Source organism: Corythoichthys intestinalis, chromosome 15 (assembly GCF_030265065.1).
Source record: "Corythoichthys intestinalis isolate RoL2023-P3 chromosome 15, ASM3026506v1, whole genome shotgun sequence".
NCBI classification, from domain to species: domain Eukaryota; kingdom Metazoa; phylum Chordata; class Actinopteri; order Syngnathiformes; family Syngnathidae; genus Corythoichthys; species Corythoichthys intestinalis.
Genome location: NC_080409.1, coordinates 54,773,106 through 54,789,903, shown reverse-complemented (window position 1 = coordinate 54,789,903; position 16,798 = coordinate 54,773,106). Strand labels below are relative to the sequence as shown.

Below are 16,798 nucleotides of genomic sequence, written 5' to 3'. Positions count from 1 at the left end.
TTTCTGCTCGTTTTTCCTTTGTAGCGTAACATCAAGGAAAAGCTAAAGATGGGGATTGAATATTTCATATACTCAGCCCAAGGAGATTTGCTAAACGTACATTTTGCCCTGGAAAATGTCAGGTAAACTTTAAGGGCCTTCGACTGAAAAGTGGTCGGTGTTTGATGGTTACTTCATTTCAGAGGTTTTGTCCCTGCATGTGACTCATTCAAGTATTTGGCCATAAAATTAGTAAATGGACTTCATTTTAATTATGTAAGCTATCCTCTCCATTTGCCAACATGGAACAAATTACCTTTCAGACCCTTGGCAAAAATAAACCATAATGTGAAATCCACCTAAAAGTGTTGCAATGGGAAAAAATGAGGTCATCCAAGAGGAAACATAAGACTTGATTAGAATTTCAAATCTTTTTCAAAAAGGGGGGCTTCCGTAGGGGTTTGAAAACGGGCGGGCGGGCGGGCGAGCGAGTAGAGCGAAAGGTTTCCTCCTCACCGATTACGTGGAAACACTGGGCGCGCGAGCAGATATCGGCAAAGTACTGGGACCAATGCTTCAAAAGGTCAACCCTATAAATAGGAGAACCTTTTATGGAAATATCAGATAATGGCTAGGAGTAGGATTGTGGGTCAAATGAAGTAATCGGAGATGTTTGTATGGTGACACAGCTGCATTTATGACTTTCCGTTTGATGACAACAGCTCAAGGTGGGATTCGGTCCCGAAGCTTCTAATTAGGGGCGTGACAAAATATCCAAATGGCGATATATCGTGATGCTAGGACTGCAGCTATTGATTCTTTTAGTGATCAATTCATTTATCAACCAGTAAGTTTGAATGATTTATGCGTTGCAGAATACATTTTAGGACAGGGGTATCCAACTCCGGTCCTCGAGAGTTCATGTCTAGCTTGTTTTCTATGTCTCCCTCCTCCAACACACTTGACTCAAACAATCAGGATGGTTGTCAGGCTCATACAGAGCTTGCTGATCATTTGATTCACGTGCGTTAAAGGAAGGAGACATGGAAAACAAGCGGAACTTTCGAGAATCAGCGTTGGATACCCCCGTTTTGGGAGATGTAATACAGTGGTTTGCTAAGATTGCACTTACAAAAGAAAATAAAATCCCCTAGTGATTCTTCAAATTATGCAGAGTTGCACTTTTATTGAAAAATAAAAGAAAATACCCGAGCTAGCCTCAAACAGTATAGAAAAATAAATGAATAAGGATCTAAGTACTGTACAACAAAAGAACAATTGGCTAACTTGCATAGCAAAAGTCCGTTAGCTTAAATGTTAAATCGTTCAAACAAGTATTCCAAAAAAAAAAAAAAAAAAAAAAAAACAGCTAATTATACTTCTAAACTAAATAACGAATGCTTAAACAAACATATTAGCTGAAACAAAAGCATACTTTATGTTGGTCTTAACAGGGAGCAGCTGGATTCAGCCATATTAAAGGAGTTATGTCACATTCATAGTCATTGTTGCCACTAGAAGGTAGTGTATAACCCAAATCAATAAAACTAGACGCATATACTTTCAAAACGAACCATTACAACGCCATTGTAATTAAACGAATCATCGAAACAGCAAAACTTCGATGTTTTTTTCCAATCAATTTCATCGATTAATTATTGCAGCCCTACGTGATACTTTGTATTCCAAAAGGTTATCGATATGTCTTTTAACAAAGATGTCAATGTTTAAAAACAAAAAAGGAACCGACAGGTTGCTACCAAAATCTTCAATTAGAAGAGAGTCAATGTTAGCTTACTAGCTGTCACTACTTTTTTTTCTATTTTATTTCATGTATCAGTCAAATAAACATGAGTCCATCAGGATTTGACTTCACAGTCTTGGCAGTTTTTGTAAGCGTGTCCTTTTTTTTTTTTTTTTTTTTTTGCTAATCAATATTGCTTTAGCATTGCTAAAAAAAAATTTCTGGCCCATGTCATTCTAAAAAGCTTTATACTCCTTACACACCAGAGGAGGGTAGGAACGCATTACATTTACCTGAGTAAAAACGTACTTCGAAAAATTAGCCATACTTTTTACTTGAGTAAATTTGTGAAGAAGAAATACTACTCATACTCTGCTACTTTGGGATAAAGTAGTCGTTACATTTTTCCTCTTTATTCTACATATTAGATTTTACTTTTTTTTTTTTTTGCCAGCGACACCAACAGCGGATCTACCAGTTTCACCAATGAGACGTCGCAACAATAATCACATGACTCCATTATACCAATCAGACTGAAGCTTGCCGCTGTACGATCATGCCGTCACGTGGCGTCTTTAAAGCACCGTAATAAATGAAGTATTTGACATAGAGCACTGCCGCCAACATGACTAGAAAGCACCTCACTCCAAGTTTTTATTTGACACCGATTGACCACGGAAATGATGTTTTTAGTTTCATAGGAAATGTTTTCTTTTCTCCACTAGAGGACAGTCATGCTCTTTTTTGTAGATTTTTATTTCTCCCACCAGAATTCTCTGACTTTTCAGTTTTTTGTTTGTATTTTTATTTGTTATTTTTGCTTAATGTGGTTATGTAATAAGTTAGACTGCAGTATAATAATAACAGTTGACAAGTAATACTATTTTGAAGTAAGGCTACTCTTACTTGAGTCAAATTTTTGGCCACCTCTGTTCAACACATTGTATAGTTGACGTCATCCGCAGTTTCTGAAGAACAGGATCTGTTCTTGACAAAGCACCGAGCCAAAGCCAATGATGAAAACACAGGCTTTTTGCACAAAGCCAAAGCCTATCCGGAAGGCTGCACTGGACAAAAGCTCGATTCAGTAGCTGCTTTGGTGGGCGATGGAGCCTGACAAATCCCAATTTCAGGTTGTTCACAGGCTTCAAGTGGAAGGTTAAGTCAAAACAGACATAATTCATTCATTCACTTTTTCAATTCTGACAGTGTTGTTCAAGAGTTTTAGTTACTCCTCTGAAAAAGTAACTCATCACTAGTTATTCAATTATGAAAGTCACTCATTTGGAGGTGCACTATGTAAGATTTGCACTTCAATTATTCATGAAATGACCATCATATATCATATCAATAGACATTAAAGAACCATGTCTTTTGGAAATACTTCTAAAATGGATCTCAAAGGTTAAGCAGGGATTTTCCAATTTTGAAAAAAAAAAAATTGTTCCCTTTTTGATTCCGTGTTAATCATCAGCCAATCACAAGACCGGTTTCCAGTCTCCGTCCAGGTTGCACCCGGCCGTTTCAACACCGAGACGCAACGATTGTGTTGCGGAATGACCTGGCCTTGACGCGGCAACGGCGAAAACGGAGGGTGAAGACGCAAACGTTTGATTCCAGCCTCCAAAGTGGAACAATTCGATTCCGCAGCCATACGAATGGAACGCTCTCGCTCCAGTGACATCGGCACTCGCACTCCTCACTTTGTGCAGTCACTGCTACTAAACATTCAAAACAGCAAACATGGCAGAAGGTCGGCTTTCATTCACAATGTTTTTCATCGAATTATCGTTTACGTTTTTGTGCCTTTTGAAGCAAAAGAAAAAAACGCCTTGATGCCATTGCTTGGAGTGGGTGGGTATGTTGTCTGCCGGGCTAAGGAGCTTGTTGCCAATGTTGTTGTCATTGTAACATGGGTTAAGATTCCCACACTCCCTAAATGTACCAAGTCACGTGACAGTTCACATTATACCAATTATCCAATCACCAGTCACCTAGGCACTATATCCGCTGCCTTGACGTGTGGGAGAGAAGCCAAGGAGCAACGGCTGCAGGTCAGTCTCAAACACTTTTTGGTGTACTAGTTTAAAGGCCGTTCTATAACTTATAGAACCAGACCTTTTTATTTGTGTTGGGGACCTGTTAGTGTGTGCTCGACTACATCCATGTGAACTGGTGAGTCTGAATTTTTTCATGTTGTTGGTGGATTAGCCACCATGCTAAACTATGTATTCATGTGATCTTCTGTGTCTTTATCAAGGCCGTATGTTTGCATAGGGACAGTAGGGACATAACACTACCAACTTTTCAGGATGCTCAAATTCTCCCCACCAACCTTTAAGCAATCTTATATGCATTATATAATGAGTTCAGTTGTACAGCTAATTTAGATTGTCTTCCCCTATGTTGTAAGGTTAAAACTGACCCTACTATTATTATGTGAATTATTTTGTTATTATGTTCAAACTTATATTTACCCCTTTTCACTTGCTGAATGCGCCGGTTCATTCCCCCCCTCAAGTGCACGTTTGATTGGCTGATGACTTGACCCACCCCCGACACGCGCACGCTCACACTCACACAGCCCTGACAGAAATGCATATCAACAACATGCCGCCCCTTCGAAGACAATGGATACTAGAATTTTTTTTTGTTGGGGGGGGGGGGGGCAGCAGCAGCAGCCACTGTAAGTAATTTAAAAAGACACCAATATTGTAGAGGTGAGAAACACACCACTAATTTTGCTACTGAAAGTCCGACCTGCATCAGAGTAAGCATAACATTAAACTGTGTAAACTTGCTAACCTGCAAAACTCAAGTAGAAAGCTGCTTAGAAGTGTCCTTCTTTTTGTATTTTCTACTGTTGCCATGAATTAAACTGTGAAAAAATGCCGTGAACTCTTCTGCAAACGATAGAACCAGAAAAACGTGAGCAAGAAGCTGCTTAGAGAGACGGATGCTGCATAATATCAGTGATGGAAAAATATGGCCTCTAGAACAGTAACAAAACTTTGCATACTGGCAAAACATGAGTGGAAACAAACGCACACATCCCAATCCAGCGACACCGTGCCAAAAATATAATATATTATTGGGCCAATAATATTTTTATCGGCTTTATTGGGATGACGTCATAATTCCTATTATCGTGCACCTGTATATAAAATATCAATAAGTGTATATCAAACCCTACAAATGCTTATGTTATCATTAGAACAATAAAGAATAGTTTGAAAGATTTAAATCAAATATTACTCATATGAATAACATACATAAAATAATGTATAATATGTACTGAGCCTTCATTCTCTCACGTTCTCATTTGATACATGCATGTGTGTAAGTGTATATACATACGTAGATGTAAATAAAGTGTGCATAAATGTTTTTAGAACTCTTATGTAATATATAAAAAGTTGAGTAGCGGGGATCACTATATTATCAAAATATAGATTGATTTCTATAAAGGAAACCTCTTATCTTGAACGGGAGGTTGGCATGTGAGCTGCTTTTTATTGAACTGTGTGGGTTTTTACAATGTGATTGGGTGCGTCTTTCTGATCTGGTAACCCTGCTGACCAATTGTTACAGTCAAACATAGTTTTCTCACTTTTAAAGAGGGATGCAAGTTGGCTTAGGGACAGACAGATCTACTTTCTGACATCAGATAAAAATAAATCGAAAAAGAATTGGGGAATCTCCTCTTTTTTCGCCCTGGAGGATTGTCTGTGATGTCACTCCCCCCGGAGTTTTGCGAGAGTAAACAAAGGAAGAGGAAGCACGAGGCTGCAGGTGCACGCCAGCTGCTCAAGTGCCTTGACCTCACGAAAGACGGGGCAGATGTGATTACGCAACCTCCAGTTGCTTTCATTGAAGTGCTGCAAAAACATCCAAATAGCTGAGCCGGTGCTCAATAATGGTGTCGGGAAGGCTCACCGGAACGATGATCTCACAATATGGCCATACGACAAATATCGATACATGAGTCGGGAAATCATTCTAGGAACAAGTAAAGAGACTAACGAGCTATTTTAAGGTTTATCACTAGTAGACGTCCAATCCGTTTGAAGCGGGAGGGATGGAGGAGAATGAACGAATGTTCATTGCCGTCAATAGCGGGCAATCATTTTTGTTGATTTTGGGCTTTTGAAAAGGAAGTGACTTAAAATCAATGGGAAGCCACCTCTAAAGGCCCCAAAATGAACAGGAAGTGACCTGTAAATGCCCGCAATTCTGGCTGTGAGAGCTCTGTGCCATTGACGGCGCTAGACAGTTAAAATGAATCTAATGTCAACAGCAGCTAGTGAGCTAACAAAGACACTCTACTAATGAAAGATTTTGGTAGCAACCGGTTGGTTCCTTTCATTTTTAAAACACTTACACCTTTCAAAACGATATATCGAAACTTGGAGGGAGTATATCGATAACCTCTTGCGCTACAAAGTACCGCGACCTTTCATATACTGTCACACCCCTATGCAGTACCACTCCGGATGAATCTGTGTACTATTTTTAAAAGCCTTCGCGTATAAATAGCAACTATTTGACATTGGTAGTCACGCTGTTGCATTAAGAATGGGAGAAAAAGTTGTGTTGGACTTTTTAACAGGGCAGGGCGTGAAAAACTTACTCCCACCATCCAAAACCAGTGAATGTAAAAGTCATTATATCCAGTGTGAAAGAAAATGAACTGAATGATCAAGGCTTTATGTTGTTACGTGCCCTGCTTTCTTTAAAATGATATCATGGAAAAGAGAAATTTGCTACTTGATTATCAGTACGTTGACATAGTTAGACCCCGTTCACAGGGTCTTGTATTATCGCACGCAGTAACAGAACTGGCGATTAGTGGTCCCGCCGCTTAGGAGTGTGTTTGTTTTGGGAGCTGTGCTTGTGTACCTCTGACCAGAGGATAAACCTCTGAGCTGTGCCTTTGGAATGTCAGGATCACTCGGCGGGACCTGCGACCCAAATGTTCGGAAGCTCTGCTCAGCGTCACGGCGAAACATAAACACCTGTTGATTTGCACTGAATTGGGCTATGGCGCCTTCAAACAAAAACAAACTCCATCTGGTATAGTGCAGTGGTTTTCAACCATTGAAATCATCCATTCTCACCTAATTGACGTAAACAATTTTTGGAAAATGAATCTGCAAATGTGCTGTCCATAATCATGCAATACTCTTCAATATCAGTAGGTGTCAATAGCTAGCTAATTACTTTGTTTAGTGATGCGTAAAGCCTGAGTTATACTTCCGCGTCAGACCTACGCCGTCAAGGAAGAATCGAGTTACGACCCTACGCCGTAGTCTGACGCGCACCTCTCGATTTTTGTAACCTTCGCGTCGCGTAGACGCGTATGAGGTAGCGAAAACGGACTGTGATTGGTCCGCTCAGACTGTTGTTTCCGGTTTACCGCGAAAACACCGCCATTGTACAATAGAATCAAACATTGTTTTCTACACGCAAAAATGGACCAAGCCGACGGGAGTATCATCGAAGAGCAAGTCTCGTCAAGAAATTATTATTGTGATTGCCAAATGGCAAGGTCGGCGATCGAAAAAATAAATAAATGGAAGAACCACCGAGACGTGGGTGGTCGGAATCGAGTGGCCACACGAAGCGGTGACCCAGTCGGCCAAAAACTGCCAACTTTTTATCACTTTATGTCGTATTTTTGGTTGGTTGGTGCACTTCATCATTTACTGCGTACATATGTTTGCTGTGAGTCTGTGACTTATTTACGTGTCACACTTCAAGTATATAAAGAATAAAGCACAGATTTGGTGTCAAGAGTTGTTTTGATCTTTAATTTTCAATAACAGACAGTTCACACACACGATACATCATCACTGATTGAGAGTGCCTCGGTGCTTTTTATGATAACCTTAAAATCAAGCCTCCCAACGCAGTTTGGGAAGTTCCCTAGACGCCAGAAATCTGCTATGGCTTCCCACTGGCTGGTTGTAGGACACGGCAAACAAATCGGGCTGGAGGGCTTTGCAGACCTTGAACGCAGTGCTCGACGCCAGTTTGAAGCTAGCCACCACAGCTAGCTCGCTCCACCTGAGTCTAAAACTCTGTGCGGCATCAAAAGTCGGCCAGACCGCCTCGAAACCGTCTTCTGCGTCGCCTGCCCCTCAACATTTGTATGTTCAATATTTATTCAGTATTGATGAGCAGAATATTTACTTTCAAGAGTTCCATATTGCATTGTTTATTTTTCTCCGACTAGCGGAAGTAAACAAGCATGCCCCCAAACCGTACAAACATAACGCCACATCCCTCTAGTGGCTTGGCAGTGAATTACAGAGCAACGCGTTCCCTCACCGCAGAACTATCGAATGTCGAATGACGCCGTAGTCGCTACGCCGTCACCGCAACGCGGGAGTATAACTCAGGCTTAAGTGGTAAGGGGCTAATGCTAGTGGCTAGCATTGTATGAAATTGGTGTCCAAAAAAATTCAAAGAAAACTTCCTAAATTCCAAACGAAAAATTTGACTTTAACCAAAATCATTGAACTTAGTCTAACAAATGTATCTGAAAAGTAAAACTAAACACTTCTATGTTTAACAGTCTCTCTTTTTCATTCTCGATGGCCAGACTTTTGCTCTTGATGTCGAGCTTCTCGCTTGCTCCGCCTATCTTTTTGCTTGCGAAATAGGTGTCCCTCGCACGCTGCCTGTCTTTTCTCGTGCCTTTTGAGATTGCAAATTTGACACAAAATGGGGGGGCTTCATCGGTCAAGTAGATTTACAGTGTCCCTGGAAGTTATTTTGGGCCCACTGCTCTGTTTGGCAGGCTATCATCTGCCCCTTTATTGTCCAGTGCAGGGCCGGTCCTGGGCATAGGTGTGCTAGGTAGTTGCTTGGGGCGCCATCAAGTGGTAGGGACGCCTAATTGCTTCGGGGGGTGGAAATACCCTACGCTTCCAGAACATTTTCTAACATATCAAGTACATTTGAATAGGCTACATATAAAAATATTTACCGTTTGCAACCTGGAATGTATTAGCCTCCTTCTATTTTGTGGCGCACGTGAGGCAAGGAGGATTAGTCCTCGCTTACAGTATATAAGCAGATCCACTTGACGAAAAAGGACAAATAACTGGGAATTCTGGCATTGAGTGAGTGATTACTGCTAGCCCCCCCCCCCCCCCCCCCCGGTCAAATTGGATTGGATGTCTGTTGCCGTCCATCGCAGCCAATGCGTGAATACTTAATAAATACGTTTTACAATTCCGATCTTTCGAAAATGCTACGATCAGGTCTGATCACGTGATCGTATCGAGGACATCCCTGATAGAAACACCTTCAGCTACTTCATCCGAGCACTGTGAGATGAATGGGTTAACAGGAGTGAAAAAGTTATAAAGCAGGATGAAAAATATTAGGAAACTGGCAGCCTAAAAATGGAAATGAGGTATTGGAGTTGGCAATGGATAGTAGAAACTCACTGCCTGAGAACCCCCCCACCACCCGCTTTTAGGAATGTGTCAGAATTAGGCTGGAGTTCCCATGGCTTTGGTGTGAGGTATGTATGAGGAATGGCGCTCATTCCAATTAGATTGTTTACTTTGGTCTCTCCTTTGCGCACGTGTAAAAACCCTGCTCAAACAAATGACAGCATTTAAAATAGATAGGCTTGAGCTCATAGCTGACCACATTTATAGTTGCTGAATGAATATCTTCTGCTTTAAATCGTGTGTTATACATAATAAGGAATGGAAAATGCTTAATGTTGTCAGTGCTAGACCCAAGTGAGCTTTCTCCTCAGGAGATGGAGCCTATTCTGACTGAGTTCGCGTAGAAAGGAGGACTAAACCTTGGTCTGGTCGCCAGGCAATTACGGGTCACATACAGAGACTGAGAACCGTTTCCACTCAAGTGACACTAGGTGGGAACTGAACCAAAGCTGCCTGCACTAAAATCAGATAATCAAACCAAACCACTATCTTATCACACAGTAATGCAAATGCACCTTTATTTATTTATTATTATTTTTTTTAGCTTTACTGGGTGGGAACTAGGGATGTCCCCGATCCAATCATATGATCGGAAATCGGGCCGATCGCGCCATTTTTCAAAGGAACGACGTCGGGTGAAAAGGATAAGGTTTTTTAAACAAATTTTATATATATATATATATATATATATATATATATGTATATATAAATATATACACTGTATATTAATCATATCTTTTTTTAGCGCTAAAAATTAACAACAACAACAAAAAAACAAATACAATGGAACTGCTCATAGGAAAAAAAAATGTATACATTTTATACTCCGCAACACTCCCAGAAAAGCAAAAGAGGAAGTAGCGTGAGCAGTACAGTACTGTTACATGTTTGGAACTTTTGTCCAAATTAAAAAAAATAAAATAAAATAAAAAATCCTCCCGGTATTGGCAGATTCTCAAAATCAGGTGAGTCTGACTCAAGTGCAAAAAATATGCATAATATATATTAGGGCTGCGGCTTACGATTATTTTAGCAGTCAATTAATTCATGAACTAGTTAGTTCAAATAATCGAGTAATCGGATAAGGAACATAAAAAAATGAAATACCTGAGCTGAGCCTCAAACGGCATGAATAAATAAATGAGGATCTAACTACGACAAATAAACAATTGGCTAATTTACATACCAAAACTTTTTTTTTTAACAATGCTCTTAACAAATGGTTCAAACACATATTCCCACAAAAAACAGCTAAATATAGCTATAAACTAAATTACAAATGCATTAGAAAAACAATAGCTCAAACAATAACTTAGCTTACACTGGTCTTAACAGGGAGCAGCTGAATTCGGCGACGTGAAATGAATACGTCATATTCACTGTTGCCACTAGAAGGCAGTGTATCCACCCAAGTCATTAAAACTAGATGCAAAACACTTTCAAAACAAACTATTACAACGCCGCTTTAATTAAACGAATCCTCGAAACAGCAAAATTTTAATTCAAATATTTTTTTCTAATTGAATTACTCGAGTTAATTGATTATCGTTACAGCGCTAACATATATATATATATATATATATATATATACTGTATATGCATATAACATATGGGACACCCCAACTGGGTAGCTAATGATACAATACGATTTGCAAAACAAGGCTCACGATAACCATGATCTCGCGATATGGCGATACAACACTTATCAATACATGGGTCAGGAAATCATTCTGCAATATTTTACTAAACAGCTAAGAAACTAGGAAAAAAGCTATTTTCATCCTTCAACTAGTGATAAACACATTCCAATTCACAGCAGATGTCCAATCCATTTGAAATGGAAGGGTGGCAGCGAGCCATCCCTCCCACTTTAAATGGATTGGAATCTAGTGGCAGCAAATGCCAAGCAATGAGTTCATTTTGGGTCATTTCACGTCATTTCCTGTTGGGCTCCAGTCACTTTTCTTTTTGGGGGGCATTTATGGGTCACCTCCCATAAACTAAACTAAACCAAATCCTAACCCTTACCCTTTTTATTTATTTTTTAAAAAAATGTAAATTAAGAATGATGTTCATCCCCATTAAGTGGCATTCACACCTCGAGTAAATTTAGTTTTCAATGAAGCTAACGTGCTCTCAGAATGTGGGAGGAACCTGGTGAACCCATACAAACTCCACCTATGAGATTTGAACTTCCCTGACTGTGAGACCAACACGCGAACCACTAAATCAATATTTCTCATCCAGTATATTGAAGAAAATCTTTACATTTCATTTACTTCAATAGTTTACAAGAAAAAAATATGTATTAAAATGCTTTCCTGAGAGTTCATGAGGATTAAATTGTGCAAATTATTATTTAAAAAAAAAATATATATATATATCCTTTTAATATAAAGAAACTATGTAATTGACTCAAAAAATACTGCTGAACCATATCTAATAAACATGCTCTTCACTGAAATGGTTAATGTTTTAAAGCTGGCTGTTCTCCCACTTATGTCACTTGTTACTATTTGCAATGATAGGTTAGCAATACAGTACTGTTACTTACTGTTTTCAGGCGACCCAGTGATCATGTTGAACTTGTAAATCTCTTTGGCGTAGTACTCTGTCTCCGTGTTATCCTGTCCACAGCTCTGCTGTCGGTCTCTTCCCAGCTCCTCGATCAGCTCCTTGGTGCTGTTATACAGGGCCAGCACCTGGAACGGTACCTGGCTCGGACCCGTCGTCTGGGGCGGGCTGGTCAGTCGCAGTTTACTGAGGATTTGTCCCCGTACCGCTTCCACTCTCTTCTTCTTGATGTGGTCAATGTCCACGGTGGTGCAGGTGGAGAGCGACAGCACCATTGTCACGCAACTGGAGAGCAGGAGCAACAGGAGCGCTTTGCCCAGATTCATAGTTCACACTCGCTCTGCTCGCAGCCGCCCAGGTAAAAGAAGGAAACTACCGCGCGGAACAGAAATCCCTTTCCTCTTTTCATTCACGTGAGTGACTTGGGTTCCTGGAGAAGTCCCATGATCTCGAGCGCTATGGCATCTGTGCAAAGTGCGCCTTTTGAAGGGTGCGGATCCGTGCCATGGCCCCGAATAATGTCGCGCCTTCAGCAAAACGAAGTGTCTTCATTCCCCTTAGGGCATCACGCACCGTGCAAAACAACGGCTCAGTCCCTCCATTGCCAGAAGCTCGGATGAGGGGTCAATACAGCAAACAGACCCAAGCCTTCGACTCAATGCACCGACCAGACCAGCGCGCTCCCTCCAACCTTTATACTCTCTCTGAGTGTGACGTCTCTGAGGGAGGGGCGGCTAAGAGTAACCCCGGCTAGGTCCTCATTCTAAAACTGTTGGACAATTTAGGGTTGATGTCATCTATAGTGCATTTCATATTTTAGGCCTTTGTTGTACTATTAACAAACAATGAGTATCATATTTTAAAGCACTATTGCAGCTGAAGTTTTAAAGAAATGATCTAATAAAATGACATGACTAAAATGAATATTCAAATTTACTTTTATAGCTCTATACAGAAAGTCCTCAAAGTGCTTTACAAGTGACAACAAAGCAAAATATAGTACATAATAAGTAAAGGCAGGAAAGTACAGCGGTACCTCTACATACAGAATTTTAAAGGTTAAGACAGGAAAGTATTGCGTCTTGTTACAAAAGAAATTTCAGGATGTGAAGATACTTATAGCTACTCTGCCATTGGCTATTGCAGAGCATTCCTGACATCCAATTGGCTAAGAGGGACCTCTATTGTATGTGTATGTGTGTCCTCTACATTTACCCCTCCTGTTCCGACAGTTTTACATGAGTGTATAATAACTTTTTTTCTCTTTATTCTTGTTGTTTTGCATTGTGCACAACTCTGATTTTATATCTATTGTGCAATAATCTTAAATTTGCGATTTCATACAGATACGCAACCCCACAAAAGATACTGTGAGGAAATGACTTTCAATCCACTTTGTAAACCAATTATTACAAACTGTGTATCGTTATAACTATAAACCTGTGATATATAGTGACAGGCAAAATACTATTTTTAAATCATTAGATGACAGAATTGACACCTGTATTCACTTTGTGTGACACTTTTATGATAGTTTTCAGTGTAAGGTGTGTGCGCCTCAGGCAAGCAATGGTGTAAATTGATTGTGAAGAAAATAAATAGAGGCTATTTAAGAGGGGAAACAATGTCACATTCATAAATATGTACTAGAAGCAGAGGAGCCAAAAGAAATAAACGAAGAATATACTCATAAAAAGACAACCACAAAGAAAAAGGGATTTTTACAAATTCGGGTTATTAGTATATACAGTACCGTACTGGAGAAATTTTGACCACGTTACAAAAAATATAACAAGACTGACATCTCGTGGAAATATGTGGGTACCACATTTGATATTAATAGGCATTGTTAATAACGATTTGTGATTTGTGTAGTTTCAAAATAGGCAAATAGAATGTAAAAGACAAAAACACACGAAAAAATGCTGATGATTAAAATATTTATAATATATGATAAATACCTGTGCATGCCCCTGAGCGTTACCATGGCGACTGCTGCCCGGCTATGAAGCTTGTTGCTATCCAAGCTAACGCGATGGTGGCTTGAATAAAACCAAACCACACAATAAAAACATGGACGACGGCGTACAACCGGGTGAAGGCGGCCCAGTTAAGAACGTGAGTTCGACTGCGGGGTCAGGAAAGTAACTTTGTGGGTTTCTTTTCGTATGTGACAGGATATCTAAGTAGCAATGCTACTGCTAGCCTCGTAAGCCCTTGTCGACGTAAAACGCCAATCCGAGCACGCTAGTTAGATAGTTGTGTCTTTCGTGTGATTGTTACTGAACACCAAAGTGAAATGATGCGATAAACTGTAACAGGAAGGGTCACTATCAAGAAAACGTAGCTCAATTTAAGCCAGGCTAGACATGCTAATATTGAAATCCGTTAGATGACATTCAGATTGAGAGATAAACACACTTTCAGAGTAATATCATGACACAAATTCGAATCATATGTGTTCTCCGATTGACGGCTGACCAATCAAAGTTGTACCCTTCCTCATGCCCCACTCTTAGCTAGGACAGGCTTGATCTTACCATCCCAATGCCACGATGTCCCTTATTTCAAGAAGAATAGAAAAAGTTTCTACTCTATCTCATCACCGAAACTAATTTAAGATCCCTGATGCCATTTGCAGGTGGCAAAATCTGGCCGGAGAGCACGTCTCGCAGCAGATCTATCCCTTGGAGATGCCACTACCTCCAGGAAGTCCACCACCTCTGCTGGAGAAGTATGTGTTCTCATCATAAATGACACATTATTGCATGTTGTAAAGGAGGTTTTTGTTGCAATAACCACAAACTATATTCTCTCAAATCCATGCATTAATCCAGGATGACGGGGAGGTAGGTTGCATGAACATTGTGGTGGTTTTGTACTTCTTCTGTTGTAAACACTCCACATTCAGCTTGACCCCAAATTAGATGGATAGTATGCAATCTTAACACCAGTAGACCTATCATTGTGTAAGCGTTGGAGTTTAAAAAAAAAAAAAAAAAAAACATTTTTTTTTTTTTACTTTTTGTATGCTTAATGTTTCCGTTGCCTTGTTATTACTTGAATAGCTAACAAATGCTCCAAACCTGCAGCTATTAATTTTCCTTTTTGAGTTTATAACAGTTCTACCTGAGGGTGACCATATTTGATTTCCAAAAAGAGGACAAAAATAACACTCATAAATAATACCCGTTTACTTATATTCAAAGTTTATATGTTGATATAACGCATTCATGCACTGTGCATGCAATACAATTAAATTGTATTCCTGCACAAACAAAAGCTAATCCAGTATTTCCCCCCCCCCACGATTTATTATAATATATATATAGGTTAAAAATCTGTCTGTATTGATCCTTTTACATATATTTTTGGTGGAAATAAACAATTCAGTGACTGCACTTCTACTCCCGTCCAGTAGTGAGCAGTGCGCAGCAGGATTGCCTTGCAGTCTGCTGAAGTAACAACATTAGACTAATACGAGTTGAGATTTTTTTCATCTCAATTTGAAACTTAAAGTTTGTTCCATTGTCTAAACAAAAAATCCGCTGTTATTAAAGTGCAAAATGAATAGAAAAAAACATTAAAAAAAAAAAAAAATGTTTAAAGTCAGGTAGCACTCGCCAGCTAGCAACCTTTTGTAACTTTTTTCATAAAAATAAGATACTACACACTCCCACATAAGATATATTTTTGTATTGGCTAAAATAAAAAGTGCAAATCATTCCAAACTGAAAAAGCATCTCTTGAAATAGTGCACAAATAAATAAAAGCAAAAAACATTTCCTAATTTGAAAATAAATACGTTTAAAAGTATTATGAATAATGCATTTGATTGTTCCCACTGTGTACATTCGTAATGTTCGTTGTTGGTTTAGGTGCATTACCTCTACTGACCTCTGGAGTGAAGGAGGACTAGCCGTGATGTCCATACCGTGACGATACAGGACGAATACAAATATGGTTGCACTCATATATATTTTTAAAATTGACTTAAATATGGAATGTAGAATATTCAGCCAAAAAAAATCGCATTTCAAGTGCCACTAAATCTAGTCTACGAACAATAGATGTGCATGATGTCAAGAAAACCTTACCAAATGTAACAAGCTGGGTTGTTTTTTTTTTTTTTGGTGACATTGAACCGGTGATGGGAGCTGCAAAAAATGTTTGGACTTTGGTAGGGCTATGGTAAAACTCCAAATTTCAATTTAGGAAAGTGGTACGCATACATCTTGGTTGCTCAACATGGTAAAGACTGAATTTAGAGTATTTAATGTACTATATTTTCTTACTCCTTATATCAGCAGGAAATTTACACTTGAGAGAATATTCAAATGCTTCAAACCTTGTGTCTGATTTAATCAAGACTTTGCAGTAATAAAAGATTGACGGAAACATTAACTTAAAAAAAGAAAAAAAAACTCTGGATCAACTACCACTTTGATATATTCATACGATGTATTTTTTTCCTGCAGTACACCTGAATATTTAGCAGACTCCATAAGAATTTGACTTGGGATGGCGCATTTAATGATGCGTCTAAATATAGGGCGAAAATATGCAAGACAAGTCATAGCAGCTCAGACAGTTAAATGGGTGCAATTCCTATCACTTAATCGCTGGCATTTTTTGGACTCCGTCATGTCGCTCGGTTTGGTAAATTGCCACGCGGCCAGAGCTCCCCGGGCAGAAACATCCCAGCAATGCTGTCGCTTTAGGCTAATCTTCCCAAATTAGGCCAACTTCCTGAACGCGGGGACCGATATTCTCGCGCCCCCTCTGACCCGCTCTGCAAACGCGATACATTTTTCCAGCGTGCGGTGGGTTTATTTACAGTCATCGTTTATCAAGCCTGGCCTCTTCCGCTTGAAATACCCAACTGATCGGTCACATTCCTGGCATCCTTTTAAACAAAGACGCCACTGCCTTTTGGGCTCATACGGTTTGGACACTTCCAAGTTCCCTGCCCTGGAGACCATCACGGAATCCTTATTTAGAAACCGCAGGCTAATTGCTCTAACAGCCCTAACAT

The 16,798-nt window shown here is 39.6% G+C and overlaps 3 protein-coding genes across 3 annotated transcripts in view; 2 read left to right on the top strand and 1 right to left on the bottom strand.

The window, feature by feature from the left end:
* ttll5 (tubulin tyrosine ligase-like family, member 5) overlaps positions 1-3,124 on the top strand; it is a 122,836-nt gene extending 119,712 nt beyond the window's left edge. Inside the window, exon 31 of the mRNA XM_057859894.1 lies at positions 2,178-3,124. Within this exon, the coding sequence (XP_057715877.1) occupies positions 2,178-2,260 (83 nt within the window). The 3' untranslated portion in view covers positions 2,261-3,124. The remainder of the gene's footprint in view (positions 1-2,177) is intronic.
* tgfb3 (transforming growth factor, beta 3) overlaps positions 1-12,534 on the bottom strand; it is a 33,673-nt gene extending 21,139 nt beyond the window's left edge. Inside the window, exon 1 of the mRNA XM_057859901.1 lies at positions 11,744-12,534. Within this exon, the coding sequence (XP_057715884.1) occupies positions 11,744-12,089 (346 nt within the window). The 5' untranslated portion in view covers positions 12,090-12,534. The remainder of the gene's footprint in view (positions 1-11,743) is intronic.
* A 1,144-nt stretch (positions 12,535-13,678) lies between these two features.
* LOC130931259 (intraflagellar transport protein 43 homolog A) overlaps positions 13,679-16,798 on the top strand; it is a 29,274-nt gene continuing 26,154 nt past the window's right edge. The window contains exons 1-2 of the mRNA XM_057859902.1: positions 13,679-13,881; positions 14,405-14,497. Of these exons, the coding sequence (XP_057715885.1) occupies positions 13,837-13,881; positions 14,405-14,497 (138 nt within the window). The 5' untranslated portion in view covers positions 13,679-13,836. The remainder of the gene's footprint in view (positions 13,882-14,404; positions 14,498-16,798) is intronic.